The 16687-nt window shown below is 40.6% G+C and overlaps 1 protein-coding gene across 3 annotated transcripts in view; it reads right to left on the bottom strand.

Moving 5' to 3' along the window:
- Positions 1-4093: 4093 nt before the first annotated feature.
- KIF26A (kinesin family member 26A) overlaps positions 4094-16687 on the bottom strand; it is a 245210-nt gene continuing 232616 nt past the window's right edge. For all 3 annotated transcript variants that reach the window (XM_078660270.1, XM_078660271.1, XM_078660272.1), the window contains exons 13-16: positions 9332-9522; positions 8902-8922; positions 5864-6014; positions 4094-4883 (exon numbers count right to left, since the gene is read on the bottom strand). In XM_078660270.1, the coding sequence (XP_078516396.1) occupies positions 4705-4883; positions 5864-6014; positions 8902-8922; positions 9332-9522 (542 nt within the window). In that variant the 3' untranslated portion in view covers positions 4094-4704. The remainder of the gene's footprint in view (positions 4884-5863; positions 6015-8901; positions 8923-9331; positions 9523-16687) is intronic.

The following is a 16687-nucleotide window of genomic DNA, read 5'->3' as shown; positions in this document are numbered from 1 at the left end:
GCCCTGTGGGACCACCACCTTGTAGGTGGCTGTCCCACTTCCTGATACGATGGTGGACGGACTGAAGTCCATACGCCATCGTAATCAGCCCCATAGTTAGAAAAAATATTGTTGTTTAATTGCCTTTATATGTTTTAGTTCATATATTAATGTTATATCTTAAATATGTTGTATACTTGTTGTCAATATTTTGAAATATAGTTTGTAATTTTAAGTAATTTATCATTTTTAATTACATTCTTAATAGTCATTTATAGTGTTGTAGTGGGCACAGGGTGGGAGGTTAATGAATTATGTAATTGATAAATAATTATGTAAATTGTGGAAATTATTATATTTTTTAAGTTATATTTTGGGTGTGGGTTGTTGGGGTTGTAGGGGTAAAGGGTGGCAAGTTTATTGAGTAGTAGTCAATTAATAATTAATAGTTCATTTAGTATTAATTATTTAATTGATTGCTAATTATGAAAACGTGTAATCATTATATTTCTTAAGTTATATTTTAGTTGCGGGTTGTTGGGTTTGCAGGGGAATAGGATGGGAAGTGAATTAAGTTATACATAATTCATAATAATTATTAATGTATTATAAATTATTTAAGTGATTCATAAGTATGTAAATTGTTTAAGAACTATATTTGTTACATTATATATTAGGTGCAAGCTGTTCTGTTTGTGGAGGCATAGAGTGGGAAGTTATTTAAGTAATAATTAATTAAACAAAATAACTATTTATGTATTAATAACTATTTAATTGATTATTAAATGTTAGTTGTGTTATACTTCTTTATTTTAGTTATTTTGTAACTGTGGGCTGCTAGGTTTGTGGGAATATAGTGCCGGAACTTTAGTTAATAATAGATTAATAATATTTTTTTAATTCAAAATTAATGATTTACTTTTTTAATAATCATGTAAATTATTTAATTGTTTTTTTAATTTTACATATATAATTTTAATATTAAGAGTTTTATATTTCTGGTAAACTAATGGAGCTATTAAAATATGTTATGTGTTTGAAGTTAAGTCCAACACTTAACCTACTGCTGCACAAACTAAAGTGTGAATATTAAATCTTACCACTCAGAAGGTTAATGCTTTCCATACTGCTGAATAGAATGGAGTGGGAAAAGTAAATATTGCCTCTCTGGAGTCCAGCGCTTTCACTACTGTTGCACAGACTAGTGTTTGATTGGTATGTTTTACCTCCCCAAAGTCCAATGTTTTCCCTACTGTTGCACAGACTGGAGTGAGAATAGTAAAGGCAAGCCCTCTGAAGTCCAACACTTTCCCTACTGTTAGACAGACTGGAGTTGGATTAGTAAATGTTACCTCTCTGAAGTCCAATGCTTTCCCTACTGTTGCACAGACTGGGGTTGGAATAGTAAATTTTACCTCTTTAAAGTCCAACACTTTCCCCACTTTTGACAGACTGGAGCAGGAATAGTAAACTTAACCCCTTAGGAGTACAATGATTTCCCTATTGTTGCACCAACTGGAGTGGGAACAGAGTTATTAAACCTCTCCAATGACCAATGCATTTCCAACTATTGCACAAACTGTGGTTGGAATAGTAGATTTTACCTCTCAGACGTCCAACGCTTCCCTGCTGTTGCACAGACTGGAGTGGGAATAGTAAATTTAACCCCTCTGAAGTCCAATGCTTTCTCGACTGTTGCACAGACTGCAGTAGGAATAGTAAATATTACCACTCCAAAGTCCAACGCTTTCCCTACTGGAGTGGGACTGATAAACATGACCCATCTGAAGCCCAACGCTTTCCCTACTCTTGCACAGACTGGCGTGGGAATAGTGAACGTAACCCCCTCTAAAGTCCAGCATTTTTCCTACTGATGCACAGGCTGGAAGGGGAATAGTAAATGTTACCCCTTTAAATTCCATCGCTTTCCCTACTATTGCACAAACTGGTATTGGAAAAGTAAATTTAACCTGTCCAATGCTTTTCCTACTGTTGCACAGATTTGGGATCGGTGGGATCACACAATGTTACCCTTGTGAATTCCAACGTTTCCCTACTATTGCACAGACAGGAGTTGGAATAGTGAATTTAACCTCTCCAAAGTCAAACGCTTTTTTTACTGTTCCACAAACTGGAGAGGGAATAGCAAATTTTACTCTTCCGAAGTTCAACGTTTTCCCTACTTTTGCACAAACTAGAGTGGGAATAGTGTATGTTTTTTGTTATTTGGTTTACTTATTTTTAACATTATTGAAATATATATATTAGTATACCTTCCCACACAAAAACAACCCTTACGCCACCCCTGGTGAGGCATCTGCTTTTTACGCAGTGCCAGGTTTACAGCATGTCATAAATCTGGAAATGTGTTATATGTCAAGGACGTTACGTGGGAACACCCACCATAACACCCATGGCAAGCCTCCCCAACGCAATGTAAGCTAACACAGTGGCTTGCGCTGTGTTCCTCACACCAGAGTAGATCTGGCCTGAGACAACTCAGTGCAAGTTGGAGGCCATGAAAAGCCATCCAGAGTGGCTTTATGTGGTCTCGTACATATGGGTAAGCCCAGTGTACCGCCGAAGCGTCATTAAAAGTAATGTTCTGGCGGTGCACCCACCAGGCCTGTAAATATGCTCCTAAGATAATAACAACAACTAGCCATTGTTGCACCATTGATCTTCAACAGTCTTAAAATTACACTTTAAAAAGTGAACAATCTTTACCAAGACGGGTTCCATGGCATTTATACGTGTATATAGGTATTTTGTAGAGTATGCCATTCACCAGTAGGCATTTTAGAGCTGTTGGTGCTGGAAACCAACAGATAGGCTGGAAAAACAGCACTGCTCACTAAATGGCATGAGGTATTCCCATGACAAAAATATTGCATCCACTATATCAACTGAAATTATATTGTCAAAGTACGTAAATGTAATATTAAGAATAGTAAATCTATGCTTACCTCTATATACTAAACTGCACAATAGATCGATATTGTCAACTTTAATATAGTGACATATAACCCACTGTTCAATAGGAACACAACCATGACTTCCAATCTTTCCTAAACATTAACAAATGTTTTGCTATGACAGAAGTAGTGGGAGTGTATTTTAAAGAGACTGTCAAAGTGCCGGTCACAGATTTTAGGATCTCTGATGGAGAACTATTTGTATACAACTGCACGTTTCCATTCATAGACGGGTTTATGGTCAGGGCACAATTCCATTACTTTTTATCTGCTCTGCATTTTGGGAGCCAGCGTGATGTAAGTACAGATGTAGACGTAAGGTAAGCGTAGATGTAGACATAAATCTTCAGAGAACATTAAAGTGGTAAAAATTGTTAAGAAAAAGTTGAAAATGTGTAAAATTATGAATTCAAAGGTTCCTAAAGCCCTGTATTTTCGCTGTCTTTTTGTCTCCATGTTTCAACTAAGCATGTGTAATTCATGAACTCATTCATGATTCATACTTCTACAAACATCATCAATATTTAAGTAGGAATGTTAACAATAAATGCATCTTTTATTCACAGATAAAAGCTGAAGCAAGCTATTATATTGTACATTTATACAAGGTTTTCGAAAACTCCATATAAAAAACAATGATCAGAAAATATGATTCATTATGAAATGCGATAATACATAGACCATCCAACCGTGTCAAAATGATTTGCTCGGCGAACGTTCATCATTACGTTGCCCAAAATTAATGGACTCTTTAAAAAAAATGCACACATTTCATGCACTTTAAAAAAATGTAATCCTGAGGGTTTGCCTTCCTTAGAAAAACTGCAAAAAGATATGCTACATTTCTTGTAAGTTTAGAATGAGGATATAGTATTTGTCATCAAAATTATAAAAAAATATATGCAGTAAATATTTACAAAAGCAACTTTTTGTTGACCTAAGGTTTTGGTAATATATGTAAATTCCTGCATTTAGTCAAAAGCACAGTGACCTTAGAAATTTCCCCAATGCATATGGCAGTAGCAAAGCTCTAAGATGAAACCTAAATTTCTAGAGGAGTAGGGTGGCAACCCTAAAATATAGAAAACAGCTGATAAAAAAACATTCATTTGTTATAAAGAACCGAATAATACAAAACATAATGTAAAACAATCATTTTGAAATGTTGCCGTAACCTCCTTTAATAGATAAATGTTCATAAAAATATTTCACGTCCTAAACAAAAAAGCAATCATTATACAGTTTTAGTTCTGCTACATAAAACAGCTTTTCTATGAAACAAGAAGGCAAATTCAGGTATGAAAACATAATTTAGTTATTGCTTCTGCTACAAAGTTTGTTTTTGTACATATAGTCATAAATACACTATACAGTATAAAATATGTCATAGGAATACATTTTAGAGTCTTGCTTAGGTTTGCTGGCTTTAATTAATTCTAGCACCATAATACAAAAGGAAACATCAAATCAATGTTAAAAGGCACTTCCGTTGTCATCCTCAATACTCCACCTCCCTAAATGTCCTAATTTGTGTGAGATTTGTCTTTGTTCTTCGTTATTCATTTGATACAGTTCAGGTCCTGAGGCACCATATTGATTTTGTACACCATTACAATCCATCATCGGTATTGACACCACAACATTCATTGCTGCTTAAAAACTTGGCATTTCCACCGCTGCTCCTCCAACATGTCATCACTTCCTCGCTCCGCCAATGTTTTTCCACATCCCAATGCCCTGCTGCCCTCACTCAGACCTCCACTTCTCTCGCTCCATCTTGCCCATCGCAGATCACCCCAATGTCAAAGCAAGTCACCATCATGATGCGTGCCTTGCACAGGTTGACGCAATCGTCCAGATCCTCAGTCGCCTGCTCCAGTGCGTCCAAGTATTCCTGCGACTCCATATCGAGATCCGGGTCCACGTCAACTGTCAAGACAAAATAACAGCGAATTATAAAAACAATAGTCAACAATGAAAAAACTCAGCAGAAAATTCTGCAGAAAAATTATCTTTGCATTTTAGAAAATTATTAATTTTCATTGTTATTCGGACTCAGAGTGACACAATTTAGCTTTTATGTAAAAAAAACTGTTAAAATATATATTTTCAGGATTTAAAATGTAATCCAATGTAACCTGTTAGTATCCCACACAATGGGTATGTACTTAAAAATTTTGAATTTTTGTTCCCTTTAATGCATTTATGAGGCCAAATCTGCATGTATTTGTGGAGAGCTTTCAACACACAATGTGAATTAATGACTGTGAATGCTGAAACGCTGACCTACACATGGGCACCAGGCCTCTCTTACTAAGTTAAGCAATATACCTGCCACCTGCCAATGTCTCCCCTGGTTATTAAAGTGACAGAGTTTTCAATGGCATTTTTGTGCATGTATTGTGACATGGAGATCAGAGGATCATCTATTCAAAGTAAGTATACCTTTACTGTTAGTAGTTTTAATTGCTGGGTGTTATATTAACATGCTGCACCCTCGAGGTTTCAGTGAAGATGTAAATTCCCGTCATGTCAACATTGGGTCAAAGAGGTTGTGATGATGTTATTTCTGACCCTTTATTCATTTTGGCGAAATGGCGCTCCTGGTAGCAGGGACCAATGGTATAAACTCTTCACAAAAGGCTAAGGACTTAGCAGCTCTTCAAATGGCTTGTATGCATCTGCTGCCGGTTGCAACATTTCAAAGCCTGACAATTTGCATTGATTCTGATTTAATCTTTCAAACCTTCGGTGGGTTGGTGCAATGAGTTGAACAATAGCCACTAGAACAAATGGTAATCCACAGGTCATGAGTCGAGTCCCAACAAAGCTTTACAACTGCCTCAAGGTTGGTAAACTGAAGTAAACATTCAACAACAAACTCACAAGGACTTGCCAGAAATACTTACACTCTCCTTTCCATTTGTCTGGGTGAATCATTAATCTGCACTTTGTCTCTTCCAGCTCTACCTTCAACAACTCATACTTTGTCTTCACATCTCTGATTCTTTGCTGGCGCCGTTCTAAAATCTTCAGCTTGTTATTGAAGTACGTCAGCCCCTAGGAGACAAAAATGTTGGTTGGAGTTACTCTTAAATGTTTTCCAATGTTGAGCAACCAGAACAATATTCTTCCCTGAATACATTCACTCTTTTTCTTGACAAATACATTGCTGGTAATAACGGAATCTTTAAAAATATTGGAAGAATTTGTGAATCCTTCTTAGTTCATTTCCCCAAAGTGTTTGTATCTAAGGAGCCCAAATGCCCCACTAATGGCTTGAATTTCACCGGAATCTCTCTCATTGTTATCAGATGTGACAGTGGCATGGTGAATTGATTTTATGCCTTTGATGCTCCCCTATCTTCAGTGAGAATCCAATTTTTCTATTCTTAAAGTTTTATGGCGTTTAAAAGAAATATAACTATTGTCAGCATTGTCTATGAACAATCAGAAAATTAATTACCCAAGGACCTGGTTTATGGATTACCTGTGATGTAAAACCTTCAGTTAATTCGCCATTGGATGGATTACCAATGATCTAATTGCTGATGTGGAACCACCACCGGCATACAATCGCAGGGTAGCTGTAATTCCATCAGCGGTAATCCTGCCAGCCGCAGATTTGCAGCATCTACCAGAATTTGGTAGATTTTACATTTGAGATGTGCAGGATTCTAATTCCATCAGCAATGAGAAAAGACCAGCTGAAGGTGGTGCACTGGTGTTCATTATAGGCTCGAGAGTGTTTGGAAAAGGCATACCTGGAGCTTTCTGAACAGCCAAGGAGCTGTGCTTCGTAGCCCTTTCTATGTTCTTTTTTTTTTACAGAGAATACTGTGGCCAGGAAGAAAGAGATTAGCTGGCAGAGGTGGCCTTTGCCTCAAGTTCCTGCCGTTAGGCTACGTTCCCCAATATCACACAAAATATTTAAGGTTTTGGTGGTGCACAAGATAAGACGAAAGATGGGCAGAGGAATGGAAGGATGTAGGGAGGAAATGTGGGCGTAGAGAGCATGCAGAGGAAGAATGCGGATTAGGAAAGAGAGAGCAAGGAAGGGAGTGACTGAATGAAGCAAAGGAAACAAAAGAAGACTGAATAATGCGTGCCATAGGAGGAGAGAAGAGAGAGGGGGCAGGAAAAGTGTCAAATCAGATCAATGTAAGCCATCGTGGCCATCTCTGCCACGATTTTCATAGGATACTTCCCCGTTCAGTAGGAAAGAAGGAGCTATAGGACACCTTCTGGAATAGCAAATGCAGGGACACTGTTGAAAAGCATTTACGATCAAAAGAGGGTACTACTTAACTTCCACGGGTGCACGCCCAACACAAATCCAAGTATGCATATCACTTCACTTTAAAAGCATGCTCACAAGACAGAAGATATATCCCCGTGTGGGGTGCTGCGCGTTTGCCACTTAAAAGGTGGCAGGTAGTTTAAATGCCCTTGCAGAAGGGTTTATTTCTGAGGAGGGGCATGGGAGTTTCCAATATCATACCGTTGGGGAGTACAGTCACAGGCTGGGCGCTATCAAACCCTGGCTGGGCTTCCCTGGTGCAGATCCAGACTGTGTGGGCAAGGCTATGAAGCATGCATCTGTATTAACCCCTTCCGCGTTTATGACGAGCTCAGCTCGTCATGAGTGACGACGCTCGTACGCTCATGACGAGCTGAGCTCGTCATGTAACGCGTTTTTTTTAATTTTCCAATGCACAGCGGGGAAAATGCACCGCATCGATGCGGTTAACAAGGCAATAAACTGCCCTTTGAGGAGTGCATGCAAGCACACATGAGGGCCAGAGCTGGGAGGTACTACACCCACCCTCACGGACGCCTCTAAACCGCTTATATAAGTTAGGAGCCATCACAAACTGTGGTGGATGAAATTCAGGCACAAGGTAGAGATGCACATACACACAAACACATATGCATAGCTATTGATAGTGTTGTACATGTTATTCCATGGTCCAGACAGTTGCCGCAGTGGGTGACGGTCAGCAGTAGCATAAAAGTCCGTCTATATTTCTTGCACACTTTCCTCAATTCTGCTGTGGTAAAAGCCCCCTCAAAAAAAATAGAGGCCCTTTGTCTTGCTGCAAATGTAGGGGCATATTACCATGGGTGGCAATAGGCAATTATCGCCGGTTTAATCCTATCGCTCTATTAGCAAGCTGTCGCTAACTGATGTTAGCGGCAGCTTTTAGGCGATAGCGAGCGGTTTGGGGCCCGCTTTGCATGTCAGCGATATTTATCGCTAATAACATGCAAAGTGGGCGTACCCAACCTGTTAGCGACTGAAAGCAGTCGCTAACGTCGCTATCGCCTATTAGCAAGGCAGGCGTAGCGATGGAAATATTCCCGCTATCGCCAAAAACTAACGCCTGCTCAGACCAGTTCTTAGCCATGTTATCCAATGGGAGGTGGATAACATGGCTAAAAGCATTTCGTCGCTAATGCTAATGCGTGAATATCGCTGTATTCTCAGCGATATTCACGTATTTCGCCGCTATCACTGGATATTTTAGCACAATGGAGAAAAACGTTGCTAATAGCATGTTTTCTCCGCTAACATATCCAGCGATAGGCAGCGATAAAAAAATCGTCGCTAAGCCTATTTAGCGATAATTTTCGCTACTTGTTGGTAATATGCCCCGTAATTCATTGTCTATCTGCATAGGTTGTCGTACCTGACAACAAACAGTAATACGCAGCACTATCAATTGTGAGGACGGCTTTGTTCGAAGGAAGTTGGCACTTAATATCTCTAACACTTCCTGCTGGGCAGCAAAGAGTTAACTGATGGAAATGGCCAGCCCCCTTCTTACCACTGAACTATCTGCACCGATATGACAATGCCAAACTCAAGAGCTGTCTAGTTAATCTGCTATCGCCACATTTTTAAAAGAGAAAAAAAACAAGATGGCGGAGAGCCACATATTCTTACCTTTTCAACGTCCTGGAAAGGCTAGAAGAAGGGGAACAGAAACGAAAAGAATTATTCTTCATGTCACTGCTGCAAACGAGCTGCAGGGCTTGGAGTGATTTGAGTCATCACCTCTCCAATTTATTAGTAAACTAACCAGGAAGCTAACTAATAACAATCAGCAGGCAGTGACCCTTGGTAAGAGAAAGCCACCAAGCCCCATCATACAGTTATGGATGCCCCCAGCTCGAAATGCTAGTCACATTAAACACAATTAATTCTAGATAGTAATTATTTGCATTTTCTTTGTTAAGGGCACCCAGCCTATGAATTATACAATTAATAATGATGGTGTTTCAATAGCAGTCAATTTTCTTGCCGCCTTGCAAGCATTCAGGCGGCAATAGTGCATGTGTACAGTAATTCAAGCTGCCGTAAAGTATATGCTGACCTCCGCTTCCTCTTGTCTGTGCCGCTGTAATCGTTCCACATCATCAATCTCATAAACTTTAATTTCGAATGGCTCTTTCAATGTTCCCGGCAGAGGCGGTAGATCAACCCATTGTCCAGTCGTACTGGGCTTTCTTCCCAGGGAAGCGGTCTCCGGCAATGTAGCGGGTATAAGTCTGCGACGCTGAAGACCTGCGGTGAGCACAATGTTCGGTTTAGTGGAAACCTGATGGCCATCTTGTTCCCCCATCCCAATAAAATATCTTGGCGCAGGATGATACGCTATATCCTATGCAACTTTTTGAATGACATGGTAAATTAAATAAGCATTGACAAAACCAACAGGACTGGCGTTGGAGATAAGCTGTGTGTCCTTTTCAAAAATTGTTTTCTTTTGTCATGGTTTTAGTAAAACTTTATTCATGCAAAGATGCGGGGCCCTCGCCAGTAGATAGTAAACATGAGCTAGAAGCAAAAATATTTTTTTTATTTAAAAAACACACACTTTGAAATAGTATTCCCTGGCAAAGAAGAGGACCAATGTATGGATGTGCTCCTCGTGAAAGAGCAGAATGCCATCACTCATAGGGACTTTAGCCAGTAGCTGAAAGTGTCTAACCTATTTCCCCATGCTCTCTGCTGTAGGTGGAAGACAAATGTCAATGACACAACAACAACCAATGGAAAGAGAAGGTCTACTGAAAGCCCCTACAAATAAGTATATTACAAATACAATTGTAGTAAAATCAAAGGGCTTATCTAATGCCAGACCTAAACAGGCATTGGCAAAGCCAATAGATAGACCTATTGACTATGTCCAATGCCTTTTGGCAAAGCACTACAGCATCTGATTCTATTCTGGATGCTCTGCAGCATCATCCATAAAAAAACTAAATACATTTAAGAAGTCGCAAAAGCGCGACTGCTACTAGAGGCCATGTTATTCTGTTTGAGGGCGCATGTGTGATGGCGTATGCATGTACCACCAAAATAACGTGGCAACATTTGCATTTTATTTACCAATGCAGGATGGCAGATGCTACTTGGACTGTTAGATAAAACAAATAAAATATTTTTAGAATGTAAGCACAAATTTTAAAAAAGGAGACGAGAAGAACACAGCGTTTGGGCGTGGGAAAAAAAACATGGAGCGCTGGGGGGTGAAGAACAGAGCATGGGGAAGAAGCATAAGAGAGAGTGAGAAGCACACAAAAGTGACCGTAGGAGTGACGAGAAGCGCACAGGGTAACGAAATGGTTACTTACCTGTAGGAGTAGTTTTAGATCTTGAAGAATTTTCTGGATTCACATTATTCCGCCATCTAGTGGATGGGTCCGGAACTCTCATCTTGTATGTGGGTCCTTCTTCTCTTTCGTCTTTTTTTTATTGTGGGGTGTCGACTGTCCATACCGTGTGATGCCTAGTCGAGCCTCTTCTGAGGTCAGGCGCCTCTCCCCGGAAGCCTCCACAGATGATCGCCATCTTCAGAATCTTTTTTTTCTGTGACCATCTGTTTATTCTGTGTTTTGTGGTTTTTCTCTTGTCCGTATAGCCTTTAAGTCCTTTGTTAACTTCTGCTCGCCTCATTTCCTGGCAAATCGAGTGGGTCGCACATGAATCCAGAAAATTCTTCAAGCTGCAAAACTACTCCTACAGAAGTAACCATTTTGTTTTTCAGAGTGAATCTTTTCTTGAGTCACATATTGTGCATTGATTTTGTAGAGATTTTCTTTACTGTGGAGGCTGGCTTGGAGATGAGGCTGAGTTTGTAAACAATTGTTTCAGTACTCTCTGTCCCACTTTGCCTGCCTGTTCATCTGCACGTCGATGCAGTAGTGTTTTGTGAACATGTGTACTGACAATCATGTGGCTATCATACATATGCCATTTAACAGGACATTTGCCAGGAAGGCTACTGTTGCTCCTTTTTTAAGTGTGAAATGACCTCTTTATTTTGCCCCTAGTTGTATGTCTGCTGTCCAATCCAATGACACATCTGGATTGCATAAGTAATCCAACTTGAGATGGTGTTGTAAGTGACTGGTTTTTCTTTGTTACTGTCTGAAAATGACACGAAGAACTGTTTTCCTTTCCTAATTGCCTTTGTTTTCTCCATATAATACATTATCGCCCGTCGAGTGTCTAGTGTATGTGGTGGTCTTTCCGCCTTATTCTTTGGCTCTGCGAAGTAACTCGGTGTTTAATTTGTCTGGTTTATTTGTAGCTGGGATATGGCCTTTGGTAGGAAACGTGGGTTGGTCCTCATAATTATTCTGTCCTTGTGTATCTGCACGTATGGTTCCTGAATGGTGACTGCTTGCAACTCACTTACTTTATATAGAGAAGTCATTGCCATTAGAAAGAATATTTTAACTATGACAAATTTGAAGGTGGGCTTGTGGAGTGGTTCAAAAGGTTATTTTTTCAGTCAGGTCAGCACTACATTCAGATTACATGTAGGTGTTGGTGACTCCTTGGTGGGGCTATTCTTTTGGCCCCTTCCAGAAAACGTTTGATCACTGGCGTAGCGAAGAAGCTTCTTCCTATGTATCTCTGAACCAGGTATGTCTCGCCACTGTGGAGCGATGAGTATTAAAATCATCTGCGACTGTTTGCATTTGTTGATTGCTAAAGGTAACAGTGGGATCGGGGGAAAAGCATAAGCAAATCTTCCCATCGACAGTGCATTCCCCAGGTAGTGTCAGTGTGAATGTCTGGATGCGAAGGACTGGCATTTTGCATTTTCAAGGTGTTGTGGAATGGTCTATTTCTGGTGTCCTCCACCTTATGAACACCTTCTTGATTACTCTCTGATTCAGCTCCCATTCGTGTGAGGTGTATGCCTGTCTGCTTTGCTTGTCTGCCTTTACATTGTCTTTTCTTAGTAGATGTATCACCATTATATTGATTTCTCTCTGGCTGGCTCATATCCAGAACTCTTGTGTTACCCTTGAAATGGCAAAGCAATTTGTTCCTTCTTGTTTGTTTAGGTAGAACATTGTCGCTGAATTGTCTGTTTGAATTTGTATTGAGTTTCCCAACAGCTGATATTAAGGCTAGGAACACTGGTTTTAGCTCCAGAATGTTTATGTGTTGTACGGACTCTTCTGGTCTCCAGATCCCTCTGATCTTGAGCTTTTCCATGTGAGCTCTTCATCCCTTATGCAAAGCATCTGTAATTATGGTAACTGTTGGAGCTGGTGATATGAAGTGTCTTCCTGTTGTTATATTAGCCTTGTTCTACAACGCCATTTCCTCCTGCACTCCTTGCCTGACAACCACTAGATCTTCCTAACTCCCCGCAGCTTGTGTGCACTGGCTATGGGTCCATTCCACTATTGGTCTCATGTGTAGCCTTGCACATGGTATTAGAGATGTGCAGGAAGACATCATTCCCAACATCTTGCCCCACAGTCGTCACTCTCAGAGACTGACCCTTCCGGTATCGGTATTCTCACAAAGGTACACTTTCACCTCAGATGTGTTGATTCTGTAGTGCTTGGTACTGCCACTGTTGCGCGAGTGTCTGCACCTGGCTTGCACTTAGGACGCTCTTGTGTGTAGTAGCACTTTGAAAGCCCCCTCTTCCACCAGTTTTCTAGCAGGTGTACTTCCTTGTAGTTGCTGCCCTCTGTACTACAGGGCTCCCATCAACTTAGCTGTATCATTATCTTCAGCTGCTGCAGGATATCGTCCACTGCACTCCCAAAAAGGTGCTCCCCATCGAAAGGGGTGTTAATGATTTTGGCTTGAACTTCATTTTTGAAGCCCCACATCCTCGGCCAGGCATGCCTTCTTACAGTTGTTCCTGCCATCATTTGTCTGCTCACTGTATCTGCAGTGTCTAGTGCTGATTTTAAACAGGTGTTGGTGATAGTCTTCCTTTCTTCTGCGATGGATGCAACTCTTCTTTGATATTGCTCTGGTAGATGTTTCATTAGCTTTCCCATCTCTTCCCAGTGTTGGTAAGCATGTCCGTTGAGCAGGGCATTACTGCTAGCAATGCACCATTGGATCATTGCTCCCCTTTTAAACTTCCTCCCCACCATAACCAATCTCTTGCTCTCCTTATAGGGAGGTGGTCAGGAGGTAGTTGGCATAGCTCCCCTCTTCCTGGGGGTGGCTTTAATGATGGCATCTTCGTGTATGTTACCGCTAATGTATGCAGGGTCCTTCGAGGAGTGTTTGTACTTCTTTTCGGCCCTGGGTGCCACCAACCTGTAGGATGCAGGTTCCTTGAGGGCCTCTCTCCCTTGGTCCAGTATGCTCGGGAGCATGGGCAATTATTGACTCTTACTCTATGAGGGTAGCAATGTTTCCAGTAAAAAACATGTTTGAGACTTCTCCTATAGCGATCGCGATAGGTTTATTAATCGTTATGGTTCCAAGAAGATTGGGAACTTAATCTCTTAAGATCTGCAACAAGAGGCGTCGATGAATTTTGTTTCCAGCTTGAGAACAGGGGCACTCTATGTACAAAGAATCAGATTAGAAAGGGAAGGCACTTTGGGCCTGTTTTAGAATAGAGATCCTTTATGTTCAAACGATTGTAACCTGTTTTCTTATGCTATCCGTGTCTACTTCTAATTGAGATGTCTGTATATCATTTCAGGTTTTAATCTTTTGCAAGTGCATTACTGTTAATACCAAAATTGCCAAGTCTGCACATATTTATGCATATCGTGTGATCAGCACCAAACAGTGAGTGACAGTGTTTAATAATTACGATAAATAGATGTGTTAAATAATGACAATGTTTTAAGTAGTAATTAATCATGGTGCATCGTCATATATTGATATACATTTATGGTCGCTGTTAAAATGATCATGTCTCTGATTGATTATCAGGAATTAGATGTATTATTTGAATTTGATCTATTATTATTATTTTTTTCACATTGTATAGGCCCATGGTACCCATTTCCCATTGTTGGCTTTATGTTCTTCTTCCTTGAGTACTTTTCAGTCGATGACATGCCATGTTTCTATTCTATATTTTTGAAAACAAGATGCAGAAAAGATTACTTTGACAGCGAATAGGCTGTATATTATAATACAGCAGAACCAATGTAACAGTTTTTAAATACAATGGATAAATAATACGAATCCTAATGGAATGTACTTTTATACATATGTTTCAGATTTGAAAGTGTGGCTCCTGAAGAAGGCGTTTTTTCTACGCCGAAACGCGCGTCGAGTCCATTTCGCCACTGAATTTGAATACCTAAGAGACTGTGAAAAGAATTTTGTTCTTTCTCAGTGTGGTGTTGTTTTATGAATAACTTTATGTACTATTTGAATGTATTTTTAATTTGATGTATTTTTTCATAAAGTTTCTGATGTGCAGTATTCTATATGATTTTTAACTATTTTCATTAAAACCTTGATTGGTTTTATATAAAACTGTGATTGTTTTTATATGGTTCCTATCTCCCCTTTCGCTGTCATTATAAGTCACTTGTTTTTCAATAACCTAACTGCCTAGGAATTTACACTCACATATTGTTATCCCTGCCCTAGGAGTTTTTCAACTATTGTTCAGGGGGTCCTTGTTTTTTTCAATCCCAGTGACTTCTCCTCCTCTATTTGAACACCATACTTGTCTGCAGCCCTCTTTATTAGTTGGTTGTACATGGCAATATTGTCCGGAGGCAAAAGCCATGACAGAAATGTGTCTCTTCCCTCCTCCGTGGAATCGGCGTCGAGGTCCTGCCATTGTGTCTCAAGGCTCTGCTCCTTCAGTATCTTGAAACAGGCCGCAGGACTCTAGGTCCTCTTTCTCATACAAGATATCCTGATCCTCTTCTTCCTGTGGCTCTAGGGTCATTGGAGGCTCAAGTTCCTCCGAGTCCTTGGCCTCTTGCATGTCCTTCATTGAAGCTTTGGCCGGAATTCTGAAATCTCGGAGAGATGAATAGAAATCCTTCTTTTTCTGGAGGATTATGACCATTTTGGCTTTGAGACGCCTGTTCTTCCATTCGCTCTTGATCGCGCACTCTTCCGCATCAGGTGTGCTTGTCGATCTCCTTTTAGCGTCCAGGTCTCTGGTATTGGTGTCTAAGTTGATTCCTTCCTAGCATTTTCTTGACTTTGGCCATCCTTAGAAGCTGGCATCTTTCGGGCAGCACATCCACCTGCGGTGTCCTTGGTGTCTCCGGTCAGCGAGGACTTCGACATCGAGTATGCCTTTGGGATTCCATAGAGTGGGTGTTCCAGACTCGCCTACATAATGTTTCTTTAACCATACATGTGGCTGCTTATATTTGTGTTTTCGCTGTTCTCACTCGACATCGATGACCTCTTTTTTGACGTCTCCCTCAGATCCTCGATGTTGTCCTCCTCTTCGCTCGACAAGCCAAGGTCTCTCAGCGGCAGAGTTTCCTTCTGCCCCTTCATGGCATAGTGTGCTTGCCTGTGTTTCTCCCTTGCTCTTAAGATCTTTGGCTTGAAATCCAAGCAGGCCTCTCAGTTGTCAGTGCTGTTGTCTCTTGGCAGGCTCAAGTTGCACACCTGATTGTTTTGCTGGGCAAACTTGTGGTGACACTCTGGGCAGAAACAAAAAGGTGTGTTCTCCATATCATTCAGAGCAGGACACCCAGTGGCTGGGCAGTCTCTGTTTTTTCGTCGATATATAGCTTCGTACCTCTCTGTGGGGTGGAAAAACATGACTGGATTTTGCACAAATCGGATCACTGTATCACCAGGTTCTCTGTGGAACTTCTTCATTGTTTTCAACGAACCTTCGGTATAACACTCTTCTTTCAGAAAATGGAGAGCCTTCAGCAATGCTTCCAGACCCAATGGTGGAAAAAAGAATCTGAACATGGCAACCACATGTGCAGGCTTCAGGGGAGAGGAGTCAGACATCAGGAGAGGTTTTACTAGACACAAAATGGTGGGGACAGTCGACGCCCAAAAACAACAACAACAAAAAAGAGGAAAGAGAAGATAGACCAATATACAAGAGGAGAGTTTTAGACCCAACCACTAGTTGGCAGATTAATGCTCTGCATGTGAATCCTGAAAAGATTCCCACTGCAAAAGAACAACATGGAGCACGAGAGGGAAGAAGTACATGAGAGAGAAACATGGAGCATAGGGATGGGTATTTGGGGAAGCGCACAGGGGAAATAAGGAGAGGGCTGGAAAACAAATGCACTCTCATGAAGTGACTAACACTAAAGAAAAAAAATCCCTAAAAGTGAGCAGTGGAGGATAGATGGCAGCCGATCAGAGATATGGTAAAGAGGCTTTGCTTGAGGGAAAAGACAAACACAAGATAGACAAGCTGGGACAAGTAAACCAATTGTAAAAGTACCAAGCAAATGTGAGTGACAATAAAGCAAACCAATGGTAA

The sequence above is a fragment of the Lissotriton helveticus genome, chromosome 9 (assembly GCF_964261635.1).
Source record: "Lissotriton helveticus chromosome 9, aLisHel1.1, whole genome shotgun sequence".
Lineage (NCBI taxonomy): Eukaryota > Metazoa > Chordata > Amphibia > Caudata > Salamandridae > Lissotriton > Lissotriton helveticus.
The sequence above is the reverse complement of the archived record's forward strand: the minus strand, read 5'-3'. Positions and strand labels throughout refer to the sequence as shown.